Raw genomic sequence first — 16,367 nt, forward strand, 5'->3', positions numbered from 1 at the left:
TCTTAACTAAGCACTTATCAAACACTGTCTGTGGCCATAACTTTTGCAGTGTTTGAGGTAAAGCAAAACTAGCACAAATTTCTTTCCTTCTTTACAATTTCACAGATAGAAAATTTGTAACCATAGATCTTAGCAACCTCAGAATATTTTTTTGCCGAAACCGGTTTGGCTCAGTGGATGGAGCGTGGGCCTGCGGACTGGGGGGTCCCGGGTTCGATTCCGGTCAGGGGCATGTACCTGGGTTGTGGGCACATCCCCAGTGGGGGATGTGCAGGAGGCAGCTGATTGATGTTTCTCTCTCATCGATGTTTCTAACTTTCTATCTCTCTCCCTTCCTTTCTGTGAAAAATCAATAAAATATATTTAAAAAAAAAAAAAGAATATTTTTTTTATTATGTTGAGAACTTCCAACTTTTCACTTAAAGGATGCACTTTACAGCTTCTCTTTAGCATATGCAAATTGCCAGCATCAGTACTCTTACATCTTGAGGACATTAAATAAGGGTTACTCGAAAACAAGCACTGCTACATTGCAGCAATCTGATTGTGGACACCACTACTGGATATGCTGGGCAAAGACCATTCACACCCCAAGTGGGATGGAATAGGGCGGCACAAGATTTCCCCATGCTACTCAGAAAGGCACACAATTTAAAAATTTATGAATTGTTTATTTCTTAAATTTTCCATTTAATATTTTCAGACCGTGGGTAACTGTGAATGAAACCACAGAAGCAAAACTGTGGATAAGGAGGGACTAATTGATTTCTTCTAAGTGTTCTGGTTCTTCATGTTGAAATATCTCAACTTCCAGAAATTTGGTTGCCAGATCAAAATTATCAAAGCTCTTCTAAAGATTAAGATTTCAATAGAAAAAAATACACATATGCACATTTTATTATATACAAAGAACAAGTTTTATCAGGTAAACAAAAGAATACAAATTATAGTCATAATTAATAGCTTCAAAAAGCCCTTAAACTAAAAAAAAAAAAAAAAAAAAAAAAAAAAAGCCCTTAAACTACTGTGACTTTCTGTGTAAGACACAGGCATTAAAATGGGGTCACACAGCCATTAATCAGAGATTTAGGTAGTTCTCCCATAACAGCAATCTATATTCTAAAGAAGCTGGCTTTTTATGAACTCAGTGGAGGCTCATGTGTCAGGCCTCATAAAGGAATTAAATGCTTGCATGTCTAGGGGGTAAAGTAAACAACTGAAAGGACCTCCTTGGGTTATGCTTATTGTCGACAGTGATTTCAGAGACAACCATAAAAAAGCATTAAAGATAGCAAGGTAAAATTCTGGCTACCCCATAATAAATGAATACCAACCTGGAGCTCGACAAATGGTTTACTGACAAATAAAAGGGGAGAAAGTGAACTTAAGAAGGCAGAATGGCAAAGTCTAAGGAAGGAGGCAAGCAAATATAGACATAATTCAATCATAGTAAAAAAATAAAAAATAAAAAATAAAAGAAAGGAGATGGTCCTTCCCAAGACCAAGCATTGGTGATAATTACCGTTCAAGCCTAGAAGAATAGTGCAGCTCCTATATATTTGCTATTTAGTAATAGACAAAAATATTTTTCATTTGTTATAAAAGGACAATTTTATATCCAAAGCTAGAAATACATGTTTACTCAATGCAAATCCCAAATGAAACCCACTTAATACACTGTGAACTACAGAATAACAGAAAAAATGGGAACACATTAAATTCAACTTAATTTACAATATTGCCTTGATATTTTCTATTTGTTTTTAATCTATACACAAGGCTCAAGGTTCTGGAGTTATGGGTTTTTTCATTTTAATTAAAAATAAAATTTAAAACCCTCGAGTTAACTAAAGATTTATCTGGGCTCGTAGAGGTAATCTGCTCTTTGTAACCGACTGTTCAGTAGTTTCTTCTACTTTAGACCTCTCCACTGGATTAATGCCTCTGTTTTCTTTGTCTTTTCCATATGATTTTTTATGCTGTAGATGTAAGGGGATAAATTAAGTCAATATAAAGTTAACATTTGATACATATTAGCTATACTCTTATTTTCAAAATTCTATGGATTATAGCCAAGAAATTAAGTGTGGAGAACTTCCAAAAAGACTCAGCACAAATTTGAACTAATAATCTGTCTGGCAAGTAGAAATGAATGCCTGCTTCATTTTACCACCAATGGAAGGAGTGGAGAGAAATATTAATTTTCTATATGATACTCCAAAGCCTAATCACAGATTTTACTGTAGAATAGTGATTCTCAACAGGGAGCAATGTTGCCCCTCCTCCCCCACCCTAGGGGACAGTTCATAATGCCTGAAGGCATTTTTGGTTATTAAACTAGGGGGTGCTATTGGCTCCTAATGGGTAGAAGCCAGAAATACTGCTAAACATAAAATACACAGCACAGAGGACCAGCCACCACAACAAAGGACTATCCAGCTCAAAATATCAATAGTGCTGCTGTGAAGAAATCCTGGGAAAACAAAGATGTGCTATCATGAAAAAAAGGGCAATACTATTTTAAGCAGAGGTATATGGGCTACCTTAACACATTTTTTAAAAAACTTTATCTTTTATTTAAACTTAGTTCATTTGGAGATGTATATTTCATTGAAATCCTCATACTTGCTCTAAGAGATGGCTGATAATCATTGTAGTTCCAGTTATCAATGCTGAGACAAATCATAAACTATTTTAGAGTTTCAAACCCAGAAAACTAACCTCCACCCCAAAAGAATACTATCAGGGGGAAAATAATTTCCAGGCTTTAGCTAAAGGTCTAAAATCCAATTCCAAATCTTTCCCAGTACTGTAGGGGCTTCCTTGCCATAGCTGAACCACTAAGCCTAGTTAAACAGTAATAATGAACAGATTTCCAAACAGTAATGAACTTCTTTTAACTCTTCCCCTTTTCTTAACTTTGTAAGATATGAGAGTTGAAAAATGGAAAGAAATATAGAGTTCTCTACTAGTAAAGAATAAAACAAAAGTAAGAATTTGGGGATGAAACTGCCTTAGGCAGACAAAGAGGAATTTAATAGAATCTGAGCAAGAAGTTTTATCATCTTAAATTAGGGATGGAGCCCGGCTGGCATGGCTCAGTGGTTGAGCGTCGACCCATGAACCAGGAGGTCAGGATTCAATTCCCAGTCAGGACACATGCCAGGTTGTGGGCTCGATCCCCTGTGGGGGGGCATGCAGAAGGCAGCCAATCAATGATTCTCTCTTATCATTTATATTTCTACTAGTGGCCTGGTGCACGAATTCATGCACAGGTGGGGTCCCTCGGCTTGGCGGGTGATCAGGGCCAATCGGGACCATCTCGTCCATTCCTAATCGGGGCCAGCCGGCTGGGGGGAGGGACCATGAGAAGTTGGCCGACTGCGGGAGGTTGACTGCGACTGCGGGAGGTTGACTGCGGGAGCACACTGACCACCAGGGGGCAGCTCTTGCATTGAGCATCTGCCACCTGGTGGTCAGTACGTGTCATAGCTACTGGCTGTTCATCCAGTCATAATGGTCGCTTAGGCTTTTATATATATAGACATCTCTTTTCCTCTCCTTTCCTCTCTGAAGTCAATTAAAAAATATATATTTTTTTAAATTAGGGGTGGGATCTTCAGACCTTGGTGAAAAGACCTGCAAGTCTATCAGAAACAGGTATAAGTATATACATGTCAGAAGCAGCCCTTCAACTGTAAAACGGAGACATCCATGTCCTATGTAAGGGAGTCCTTACTTCACAGACTGTCTAGGCTCATGTCTTCAAAATAGGTGAAAGGTGCTAGGCAGTTTATAGTGCCATATTCCCAAAAGGGTTTAGATAGGGGTAAAAGACCTAGCCGGTTTGGCTCAGTGGATAGAGCATCGGCCTGCAGACTGAAGGGTTTGATTCCGGTCAAAGGCACATACCTTGGTTAAGTTACAGGTGCTTCCCCAGCCCAGCCCTGGTCAGGGCGTGTGCAGGAGGCAACCAACCGATGTGTTTCTCTCACATTAATATTTCTCTTTGTCTTTCCCTCTCTCTTCCACTTTCTCTAAAAATCAATGAAAAAATATCCTCGGGTGAGAATTAAAAAAAATAATAAAAGCAGGTAAGAGACGTTACAGGATTTAACTGCACAAGATCAAGGCCCACAAGGAGCTCAGGAAACATGGGGGAATTGTTAACATGGCCAAAGCCTCGGCAGAAGAAATCACTAATATAACTCGAGAGGCCTTTGGTCTCTCAGTCTTATAAACCTCATAGCTCTCAAAGTCTGATTATGGGCAGAGAAAGGCTCCAGGACTTCTAGGTCAAAGGTGGAGGGAAGAGAAACAACCACTCTCAGTATCCATTCTGAGTATGTAAAAGGCAGAAAGGGACAGCTGAAGATTACCAACTGAAGATGGAGACTAAGTCAATTTTAGCCTTTATTTATCCTACAGAAAACCCCTGGTACAATGATCTAATTTGTGTAAATAATTTAAATCAGAGAAATTAACAAGCCATTCCAAAGGAATAGCTGAAAATATTTTGCTGTTCGACCTACTAAAAGTAATGCCTTTATGTTGAATAGCAAATGACTGACTTATACCAGATGTGGAAGAGTTATCTGATAGGATATAATCAGGTACCTGGAAAAACGGAACCCCACTACTTGAGGAACAATCCACACTAGCATTTACAGATGGCTCTTGATTTAAAGGTTCTTCAATAGTGTGCTCCAGAACTGCCTTTTCTTCATTCGAGTCCTAAAATAAGAAGCTGGGTAGGTGATTAAGTCCAAGGGCTTAAAAATCTTCCCAAAGCCGAAACCGGTTTGGCTTAGTGGATAGAGCGTCGGCCTGCGGACTGAAAGGTCCCAGGTTCGATTCCGGTCAAGGGCATGTACCTGGGTTACGGGCATATCCCCAGTGGGAGATGTGCAGGAGGCAGCTGATCGATGTTTCTCTCTCATCGATGTTTCTAACTCTCTATCTCTCTCCTTTCCTCTCCGTAAAATATCAATAAAATATATTTAAAAAAAAAAAAAATCTTCCCAAAAGTAAAGGCAGTTTTCTTCTTTGAAAATAACACAATAGCTCTGGCTTGCTCAGTGGTTAGAGCGTCGGCCCACCGACCAAAGGGTCACAGGTTCAATTCCCTGTCAAGGGCATGTACCTTGGTTGCAAATTCAATCCCTGGTCCCAGTTGAGGCTCTAGCACAGTGGTTCTCAACCTTCCTAATGCCGCAACCCTTTAATACAGTTCCTCATGTTGTGGTGACCCCCAACCATAAAATTATTTTCGCTGCTACTTCATAACTGTAATGTTGCTACTGTTATGAATCATAATGTAAATATCTGATATGCAGGATGTATTTTCATTGTTACAAATGGAATATAATTAAAGCATAGTGATTAATCCCAAAAACAATATGTAATTATATATGTGTTTTCCGATAGTCTTAGGCGATCCCTGTGAAAGAGTCGTTCAACCCCCAAAGGGGTTGCCACCGACAGGTTGAGAACCACTGATCTAGCAGGAGGCAACCAATCAATGTTTCTCCGGCCCCCGCGCCCCTTCCCCTCTACTCTCTCTTAAAAAAGAAAAAAATCAATGGAAAAAATAACTCCTTGGGTAAGGATTAAAAAACAAAAGACAAAACACAATATCCACTGTATAAGTTAAACCTCAATAAAATTAGTAGAAAGTTCACAAATTAATGAAAATAACCCCTAATGCTTTCATATAGAGAAGTACCTAAAATAAAATGTTAAAAGTGGTATTCTCAGAATACTGGGATTATAGTTTCTTTTTATTTTCTTCTTTGTCCCTTTTTGATTTCCCAACTATTCTATAATTAGTATATTTCAGAGCACAGATTGTGGAGCTTGTCTAGATTCTAATTGCAACTCCATCCTTGTGACTTGGGACTATATAATTCTTAGTTTCCTCGCCTACAAAATGAGGACAGTACCAGCACCCACCTCACAGGGTTATTGAGAGAATTATTAACTCAGTAAATATATATGTATAGTGCTTAGAACCATATCTGGCACATAAGCACAACATAAAAAGTAGTTATTATTACATTATCCATTAGTCTAATTATTTAAAAATGTCCAGATTAAAAGAAACATGTTTAATGGTCAGACAACTATTATGAATGAGAGATAGGGTAGAATTGAAAGGAAAAGAATAAAATTCTTCATGTGAAATCAATGACATCAAGAGTTTATGAGAGTTCTAAAATTATGATTCTTTAAATTTTACCTGACTGGTGTCTTCTGGATTGTTTTCTGAACAGCTTAGCATCACTAACAGCTCAGGTTGTTTCCTTTCCAACTGATCAAGGAGCAGTTCACGTGGTTCAGTTCTCAACAGTGTTGATGGGTATAAATAATTTTTCCTCTGTGGTGTTGTTCCTTTAGTAGACAACATTTAAGTGGGAAAAAATTGAAGTGTGGGATGTAAATAAGATTTTTTTATTAGAAATTATACTAGTCTTGTCACCTGTTAGGCATATATTACTTACAACTAATATTTCCTAACTTGACAACTGATCTTAAATAGACACAATTTGTTTTCAAGATTCAACCTACCCCAAAACATAAAGTTTTTACATCTCTGAGGCTGCTCAAAAGACGTGTTACAGGCTTTGAAAGGAGTCAGAATGTTCTGAGAAATGGCACCATTTTTGGAATAAGAGTAGTTTTCCTAACATGATCACTTTGATAGGGATACTCATTTCACTGTAAATTTGGTGGGAGCTAAATATTAACCAGTTAAATTTCTTTATAATGAACTCATACTCTCATAATTTACATGAGTATTTACCTTTTGGCTTAACATTTATATTCCTAATTTTATTGAAAAAAATATTATAGGACTCTTGGGGGAAAAATACTTAGTATCAAATACTTGCTTTTTTAAAAAAGGTTTTAAGTATTGATTTAACATAAAATTTACTGAATTTTTAGTAAATTTCCAGGGTAGGCAACCATTACCACAATCCAATGAATAACTCAATTACTCATCCTGTACTAAATAGCTTGTTAAACTTTCTTCCATACTGGCTTCCCTGAATCAGTATAGCCTACTCTGACATTTGCAACCTCTGACCTCCCAAAATGGTGATTCATAAATGCCAATCTAATAGTCCATGACAAAATGAGAGGTACACATAAGAAAATGTAGCCCTGGCCCAATAGCTGAGGTGGTTAGAGCATCATCTCGATATGCCACGGTTGCAGGTTCAATCCTTGGTCTGGGCACATATAAAATTTAACCAATGAATGCATAAATAAGTGGAACAACAAATCAATGTTTCTCTCTCTCTCTCTCTCTCTCTCTCTCTCTCTCTCTCTTTCTCTCTCTCTCTCTCTCATTCTCCAAAATAAATTTTAAAAAATAATGAAATATAAAGAGAAAAGAAAAAAGAAATGTACAATGTGGTAAGCTTTGCATTAAAATAGGCTTATTTAATTACATTCCTCTGTTGTTGTTTTTAAAAAAGTTTTTATTGACTTTAGAGAGAGAGGAAGGAAGGAGAGAGACAGAAACATCAATGAGAAAAATCAACATTGATTAGCTGCCTTCTGCACGCCTCTCATTGGGGACCCAGCCAGCAACCCAGGCATGCACCCTGACTGGGAAGTGAACTGGTGCACTCTTGGTGCATGGGTCAACACTTAACCACTGAGCAACACCAGCCAGGCTCTTATTTTTATATGAACAAAAAAATAAAGGAATATAATTCAATAAACTACAGTTCTAGATAGATGATTCATTTTGTTTATTTTTAAAATGTCCTCTCTTAAGACAAAGCCAGTTCCCCAAATGTTGGTAAAATTTTGCTGAATTATGATGCCCAAATTTTTAGGAGTATATGTCACCTATATCATTATCTCTAACTAGAGGCCTGGTGCATGACATTTGTGCACTTGTGGCGGGCGGCAGGGGGGTCCCTCAGCCCAGCCTGCGCCCTTTAGCAGTCCTGGAGCCCTCAGGGATGTCCTTAGCGCTGCTGGGGAAGCGGGAGAGGCTTCTGCCAATGCCGCTATGCTCACTAGCCATCAGCCCAGCTTCTAGCTGAGTGGCACACCCCCTGTGGGAGTGCACTGGCCTCCAGGGGGCAGCTCCTGCATCGAGCATCTACCCCCTGGTGGTCAGTGCACGTCATAGCGACCAGTCCTTCTGCTGTTCGGTCAATTTGCATATTATCTTTTATTATATAGGATGCTTAGTTAAAGCTATTTTAGGGTTCTAATATTTCCATATTTGAGTTGATTACATGTGATGGTAAATTCCTATCAGGCTGTGGCAGGATCTAGTTTTCCTGAACGTGTGGCACTGTATAAGGTTGAATCAACTTCAAAAATTTTACCAATTCAATTCCCCTTTTAAAGTACCTGTTGGGATATCCAGTTTCAGATCCTGTTGCAGAAAGCAATTAAGCTTAGTCAAACCAATTTTTATGGTTTCATTAAGTTCTAGATTTTGTGCCATTAATTTTTCTTCGTCAATATTTATCTGACCAAGAAAACTATTACGGTGGTTCTCGTTAACTTCTTTATGTTCACTTAATTTTTCAGTAATCTCTGAACTTGAAGCCTCACAACTTTGGTTTACAACCTGTAAATAATGCAAATAAGCTTTTATTATTAAAATCAAAGTTGTCAGTGTTTTATTCAATACATCTTTTCCCCTTACCTTGAAATTTTCTATAAAAAGTTTTAAAAACACATGCAAAAATAGAGAATTAACACCTCTGTATTCACTACCCAGCCTCAACATTTATCAACAAATGGGGTTTTAATCAAACCAGATTGGCCATTTACTCCTTTTCCCCTCAGGATTATTTTTGAAGCAGATCCTGTATCATTTCATCCATTTACTTCAGCCTATATCTGTAAGAGTGAAGAGCTTTTCAAGAACATTCTCACATCAAAAAATTTAACACGGATTTCTTTACATCAAATGTCTAATCACTGTTCAAATTCACCAGTTGTCTCAAGTGTTTTTCACAACTTGTTTGTTTGAATCAGAATTTATCATATTTGTTTGATATGTCTTAAGTAGGTCCTATATAATTTGTCATTCCAACTGAAATATTTTGCAGAGTGAAAGGGCCATTTGTAATAATTTCCATAGTACAAAAGATATATAAAAGAGGACCAACCCAGACAAACTAGGACTTAAGCCCTCTAGTCTTCATAATCTTTTGATACAGGTTTCTCCTTCCTCATACTTTTCTCCTTGTAAAATAATTTTTGTTGTTGAAGAAACCAGGTCTTTGCTCTATTGAATATCTCAAATTCTGGATTTGGTCAATTGCATCTCTATGCAATATTTTCATGTTTGTCTTCTGTATTTTCTACAAACTAGTTAGACCCAAAGGCTTGATCTAAATTAGGTTTAATTTTTTGGCAAAAATATTTCATAGGTAGTACTGAAAGCACAGAATACCTGGTTGTATTTTTACGTTACGATTAATCAATGGGTTTGGGTGTAGGCACCAAAACATCTTTCTTCATCCATTACCCTGCTAACCCAAGACAGAATTCTTTCGAGGGAGACAGGTGGCTGCTCAATTGTTTCTCTTTATAACCAGTTTTCAGATTAATGCACTGCTTCCCTAGCGTGCTCCACAGAAGACCTATGAATTCATGAGTTTTAATGTATTTGATGTATTTTAATCGATTGTAGAAAACTTTTTATGCTCAAATTACACCATCTTTAAACAGAGGAGTTTCATCAGGTTAGCTCCTAAGTCTTTTTGACATAACCCCACTAATCTTTAATAGCTTCCTTATTATTTGGTATGACAAGATCTCTAGGCTCATTTGGTTCATTTCCTGCTTCAAACCTAAAAACAGCTATTTCTTCATTAGCCCTGGTTCCTTTTAGTGAAAATAACTTATGTAGCTGAAAATACTTACATTCTTTTACCTAATTCCTAAGATTATTAGTGAAATCCTGTTATTGCACAGAACGAAAAACCAAGCCAACAAAGGGCTCATGCAAGTGTTAAGTTCAAACAAACCTACAAACCTGTCAAGTATCCTCTGAGCAACCAGAACAACATCCTAAATACTTAAAGCTGTAACAGATTTGAATGTACTGAAGAGAAATAAAAGGCATATAGAATGGAAGGTATTATACTTCAAAAGACAGAGTGCCCTTATCTGAAGGAACTAACAAGTCAAAAAGCAAGAGCAGATACAGAGCAGACAAACACTAAATAATTTTGAGACCTAGGAGACACATACATGAAACAAGACCATGTATAAGTTATACCAACTATAATATACTTTAAAATGTTGTCATTCATTATATTTTTAATGTCTTTTGTTTTTAAACCAATCCTTAGCCAAGAATATTTAATTTATCACTCTTTTCCCCAAAGTAGGTTCCAGTTACAAAGTTATTACCTCCAATAAGTTCTGAATTTCCTCTTCCCTTTTATTTAAGCCAGATAGCCACTGTTCAGAAAAACAAAGTGCGCTTGTGTTCAGAGCCTCACATCTCTGTTTAATGTCTTGAGATGTTATTTCAAGGTTGCTATTGAGTTTATCACAGTGTTTTGCACACTCTTCAACCAACTGTGTACCTTCTTGGTTAAAATGTCTGAGTTCCTGTGATAAGCCATCAAAATCAGCACAAAACTTTGTACTGTGAGAATTTGTTTTGCTGATTATATCCTTAGATTTCCTATAGGAAAAGAGACCAACATTGTTAACATGGAAAACTTAGACTCAAAGGATACACAATTTGCCCAAGATCACACAGCTCACAAATGGCATATTTAAACCCGGCAGTCTGGCTCCAGAGCCCTTGTTCCTACTAGTCTTCCACGTGGGGAGAAGGAATGCTTTGGCCAGTGTCTTTTCACAGCAGACTGGCATCACATCTGCCGTTAGATGACCTTTGAAAATATCTTTTCTCATAAGGCCTTTCTCGGCTCTCCTCCAGATATGATGCTTTACTTGTACCTTTTAGAGTACTAACTATACAATTATCAAAATGAAATCTGTCCACATGTTTTATTTCTCCTACTAGATTATGTTATTGAAGGGCATCTATAGCCTCTAGTCTAGTCCCTAAATGGTCCACAGTCATTGTGTTCATTTGCAGTTTTGCCTTGTTTATGACATAAATCATAAAAATTATAAACTTTATAAAAGTTAACTATAAAGCTTTCTAATAATTTAAAAACGATAGAAAGGGGGCGCTAATATAAGGTGACAAGAAAAGATTTGATTTGGGGTGGTGGGCACACAGTACAAATACAGGTCTTAGAAACCCACACCTAAAACCTCTATGTTCATGTTGACCAATGTCAATTTAATTAATAAATATTAAAAAGTAAAGAATAAAAAAATTTAAGTCCATCCAGTGTGGCTAAGTGGTTGAGCGTCTACCTATGTACCAGGAGGTCATGGTTTGATTCCCGGTCAGGGCACATGCCTGCGTTTCTGGCTCAATCCCCAATAGGGGGTGTGCAGGAGGCAGCTGGTCAATGATTCTCTCTCATCATTGACGTTTCTGTCTCTCTCTCCCTCTCCCTTCCTCTCTGAAATCAATAAAAAAATATTTTTTAAAAAATTAAAAAAATAATATTGGTGTGTGACAAACTATACACATAGCACAAATGTAACCCTGACATAAACCTAATGTCAGTTAAAATATACATTTAAAATTCATGTGGCTTCCTCTTCTCAGTCAGGTTCTCTTTAATAGTCTTCAAAATCACCATATATCACAAGGGTGGGGAACCTTTTTTCTGCCAAGGGCTACTTGGATATTTATAACATCATTTGAAAGCCATACAAAATTATCGACTTAAAAATTAGCCTGTTATATTTGGTCAAACGTTTTATTAACTCAACCCTAATGCCTTGGGAGGGCCACACCAAATGATTTTGAGGGCCTTATATGGCCCACGGGTTAGATGTTCCCCACCCCTGGCTATAGCACCACAGAATGAAACTGAGGAATGAAAGTTACCGTCTATTACCACTAGATGGTACACCATGTGAGTAAACCAAGTGAGTAAGCAAGTGTGTTAAAAACCAAAGTTCAACCTCAGGTTAAGTGGAAATGATTGGAAAAAAATGTTTAAGTGGTAAACTTGGAGACTGTCAACACAAATCTATCCCAAGGAATCGCAACCTAGTAGGAAGATGAAACTTATTCAGAAGTGACTGCATACTATGACAGTAAATGCCGAAAGCAGGTCTCAAACTTCAGTATCTCACCTAGATTCCTGGGCTCTACGCCTGATTAATTCTTTTACATGCACACAATGCCAGAAAGATAGGAAAAATGACTTGCCTAGGCCTTAAAGAAAGTATACCGTAGTTCCCTTCCCTTTCTATTTCAATCTTACTCCTAGTATTTCTTTCCAAGCTATGGAATAAGCTAGAAATCCTAAGTCTAGACACTAGGAAAACAAAGTTGGGAAACACTTTCTAGATTCAGATTCAAGAAAGAAGAGTTCAGAATGGAACATGTACCAAAAACAGGACTGAAAAACAGATGATGGGAGTTAGGTAGTAAGTCAGGTGCTAGCCAGAATTCTACAGCAGCTCTGTTCAATAGAAATATAACATTGAGTCACATATGTCATTAACAAACTTGTAGAAAGCAACAAATGAACAAATAAAAACAAACAAACAACCTCAAAGACACAGATAACAGTATGGTGGTTAACAGAGAGGAAGAGGGATAGGGAGGGAGAGGTTAAAGGGAGTAAAAGGGTCCCCCAACTGAGGGACATAAATATTCTAGTCCTGAAAAAAGGAAGGTCATGAAAGACAAAAACTAAACAACTCCAGATTAAAGGACACTCGAGACATGACAAATGCAATGCATGATCCTGGATTAAATCCTGGACCAAGAGGAAAATTCCTTTTCCTATAAAGAACACTAGTGAGACAATTGACAAAATTTGAATTAGGTGTGCATACTAGGTAATGGCAGTTATCAATATTAATTTTCTGATTTAAAATAATTACACTATGGTTATATAACAGAGTTATTCTTGTTTTTAGGAAATACACATTGAAGTATTTATTGGAAAGTGTGCAATTACATCTATAATACATTCTCAGCTAGTTCAGAAAAGATACATATATACATATATTTTAGAGGGGAGAAATGAGAGGAATAAGAATGATAAAGCAAGCATAATAAAATGTTCAATGAGCCCTAACCGGTTTGGCTCAGTGGATAGGGCGTCAGCCTGCGGACTGAGAGGTCCCAGGTTCGATTCTGGCCAAGGGCATGTACCTTGGTTGCGGGCATATCCCCAGTAGGAGGTGTGCAGGAGGCAGCTGATCGATGTTTCTCTCTCATCGATGTTTCTAACTCTCTATCCCTCCCTCTTCCTCTCTGTAAAAAAATCAATAAAATGTATTTTTTAAAAAATGTTAAATGAGAAACTGGGTTGATTGTTTTTGTACTATTTGAAGCTTTTTATTCTGAAAATAATTTCAGGCAGAGAAAAGTTAAATAGAATTTTAAAACAACTTACTGCTCTGTATTTTTTTGGATATTATGAAGTGGTTTCTGAATGTTTTCACACTTTTCCTCCAAAGCACAGAATCTCTCTCCCCAAAGATTGATTAACTGGCAAAGTTCCTGTAAGAAAGGTGTGGGGAAGGGAAAAGATTGAAATTATGACACTTGAACTTTTTTTCTACCCTGACATGAAGTATTTTTCCATAGGTGAGATTTACATAAATTCCTTACAAGAGATCTTTACCTCTTTCCCATAGAGGGAAGCAGTAGAAGTTGATATTAAAAAGATTTTATAGGATTTTTTTAAAATTAGCAACTATATACCTCTTAACTAACCAAATACATTATGTTTGAGAACCACTTTGACAGATACATACAGTTGTTTCTTAATTGATAACAATACTGGAAGGAAAAAGTAATGCTGATAATCTCATCAGTCAAGCAGTCCAAAATTCTTAGATTTTGTTATCAATTACTAGAGCTGAAACATTTTACAGAATCTAGCTGGATGACATTAATAAAATGTCAATATAGAGTATGACCTTTGCTCATACTTGGCATCTTTAAAAACAAGCTCTTATAGGCTCACAACATGCTAAGGACTTGTAGTAAAAACCAAGAGTTGAAAAGGCACCCAGCCTTATTCACTGTTCAGTCCATCTTTGAATAAGACAGTAGCTGATAAAAACTTATCTAACATTTTGATTATGAATAAAGTCTGCCAGTATTTTTACTAGTCTCAGAGTAGAGGGAAATGCAGATATTATCAGATTTACTTATATGTAAATAGGTGTTCAGAGTTTTACATAATTGTTTTGTTAGTGCTCACTTAGTAAACTTGCTTCCTTAAATAGGGAAATCAAACCATCCATGTTAAAATACTTTTCAGATCATAGGTATTTTGTTTGTTTTTAAACATTTGATTACTAATTTTAAACATTTCAAAACAGTTAATTTATAAAGAGTTGATGTACCTTAGAATATATGCCTAAAAAATTCTAGGCAGGTGTAAGGTAAATTCCCTATGCTGAGGGTATAAGAAATTGCTGCAATTTCAAATTGCCGGAATATATTCAAGAAATATATAGAAGATCCCCTCAAAAATAAATGCCTTTCAGGCAATATAATCACCACCAGCACCACTGTAGGATGATCTGTTCTAAATACTGATTCATGCCCGCATAGCCGGTTTGACTCAGTGGATAGAGCGTTGGCCTGTGAACTGAAAGGTCCCAGATTCGATTCTGATCAAGGGCACAGGCCAGGGTTGTGGGCTCGATCCCCAGTGGGGGCCTTACAGCACACAGCCGATCCATGATTCTCTCTCATCAGGGAAGTTTCTATCTCTCTCTCCCATTTCCTTTTACTCTGAAATAATAAAAATATATTTCAGCCGAAACCGGTTTGGCTCAGTGGATAGAGCGTCGGCCTGCGGACTGAAAGGTCCCAGGTTCGATTCCGGTCAAGGGCATGTACCTTGGTTGCGGGCATGTCCCCGGTGGGGAGTGTGCAGGAGGCGGCTGGTTGATGTTTCTCTCTCATCGATATTTCTAACTCTCTATCTCATTCCTTTCCTCTCTGTAAAAACTCAATAAAATATATTAAAAAAAAAAATATATATATATATATATATATTTTAAAAAATACTGCTTCATGCTTGTGAGGGCTTTGTTTCCTCATTAGAAAACTGGGCTAGTAATAAAGCCTGTATTTATACTGATGGGAGAGATTAAACACGTAAGTTGCTCAATAAATGTGAACTATGATTTTTACTAATTTCTGATAGTAATCATGTCTCTGATAAATTTCATTAGTATTAATTAAGAAACTGAATAATATTATTTTAAAGTTGCTTTATTTCTTAGCTAAAAATCTTAGATATATTATTCTTCTCATTTTTGGTGATATGGATATGAATTCCCCCTCCCTCACTTTCCTCTCTAAAAGGAATCCTTCACTACCCACTACATTATGTCAACAGTATTACTGACCAAAGAATTCTGTGATGTAGTAATAACTTTGCTTAATAAAAGTTTAGACATTCTTTACACTAAGGAATAGTTTACATGGAGGACTATAAATTATGAATTACATTTATAATCAATTAATAAAAATTAAGAACTGTATTAATTTATTACAATTTAAATGTCTGACACCGAGGGGACAGAAATTGTAAGAGGAGAGCAGGGCATAGTTTATGAAAATAACTATACATGTTACCACACAAAAAAATAATTTATTGCCAAAACCGGTTTGGCTCAGTGGATGGAGCGTCGGCCTGGGGACTGAAGGGTCCCGGGTTCGATTCCGGTCAAGGGCATGTACCTTGGTTGCAGGCATATCCCTGGTGGGGGATGTGCAGGAGGCAGCTGATCGATGTTTCTCTCTCATCGATGTTTCTAGCTCTCTATCTCTCTCCCTTCCTCTCTGTAAAAAATCAATAAAATATAAAAAATAAATAAATAAATAAAAATAATAATTTATCAAGTTATAATGTAGACATGCAGGCTCATTCAAAATGCTTCATGTAGCAAATCCTCAAATATTAACTGATCAGTAAAAGTATTTGCGCCGAGACCGGTTTGGCTCAGTGGATAGAGCGTCGGCCTGCGGACTGAGAGGTCCCAGGTTCGATTCCGGTCAAGGGCATGTGCCTGGGTTGCGGGCATATCCCCGGTGGGAGATGTGCAGGAGGCAGCTGATCGATGATTCTCTCTCATCGATGTTTCTAGCTCTCTGTCTCTCTCCCTTCCTCTCTGTAAAAAAATCAATAAAATATATATTTAAAAAAAAAAAAGTATTCTCAATTCTTTTATATTAATTACTGTTATAAGCAATAGTGGCTTTGGTATTTTCAGGTTTCTAAAATAGTTATAAA

At 37.0% G+C, this 16,367-nt stretch overlaps 1 protein-coding gene across 3 annotated transcripts in view; it reads right to left on the reverse strand.

Moving 5' to 3' along the window:
• Positions 1-898: 898 nt before the first annotated feature.
• KIF11 (kinesin family member 11) overlaps positions 899-16,367 on the reverse strand; it is a 57,731-nt gene continuing 42,262 nt past the window's right edge. For 2 of the 3 annotated variants that reach the window (XM_036336595.1, XM_036336593.1), the window contains exons 17-22: positions 13,503-13,609; positions 10,399-10,678; positions 8,377-8,599; positions 6,239-6,390; positions 4,618-4,734; positions 899-1,979 (exon numbers count right to left, since the gene is read on the reverse strand). In XM_036336595.1, the coding sequence (XP_036192488.1) occupies positions 1,848-1,979; positions 4,618-4,734; positions 6,239-6,390; positions 8,377-8,599; positions 10,399-10,678; positions 13,503-13,609 (1,011 nt within the window). In that variant the 3' untranslated portion in view covers positions 899-1,847. The remainder of the gene's footprint in view (positions 1,980-4,617; positions 4,735-6,238; positions 6,391-8,376; positions 8,600-10,398; positions 10,679-13,502; positions 13,610-16,367) is intronic. The other variant, XM_036336594.1, reaches the window with a different exon arrangement.

Source organism: Myotis myotis, unplaced genomic scaffold, assembly GCF_014108235.1.
Source record: "Myotis myotis isolate mMyoMyo1 unplaced genomic scaffold, mMyoMyo1.p scaffold_m19_p_15, whole genome shotgun sequence".
Lineage (NCBI taxonomy): Eukaryota > Metazoa > Chordata > Mammalia > Chiroptera > Vespertilionidae > Myotis > Myotis myotis.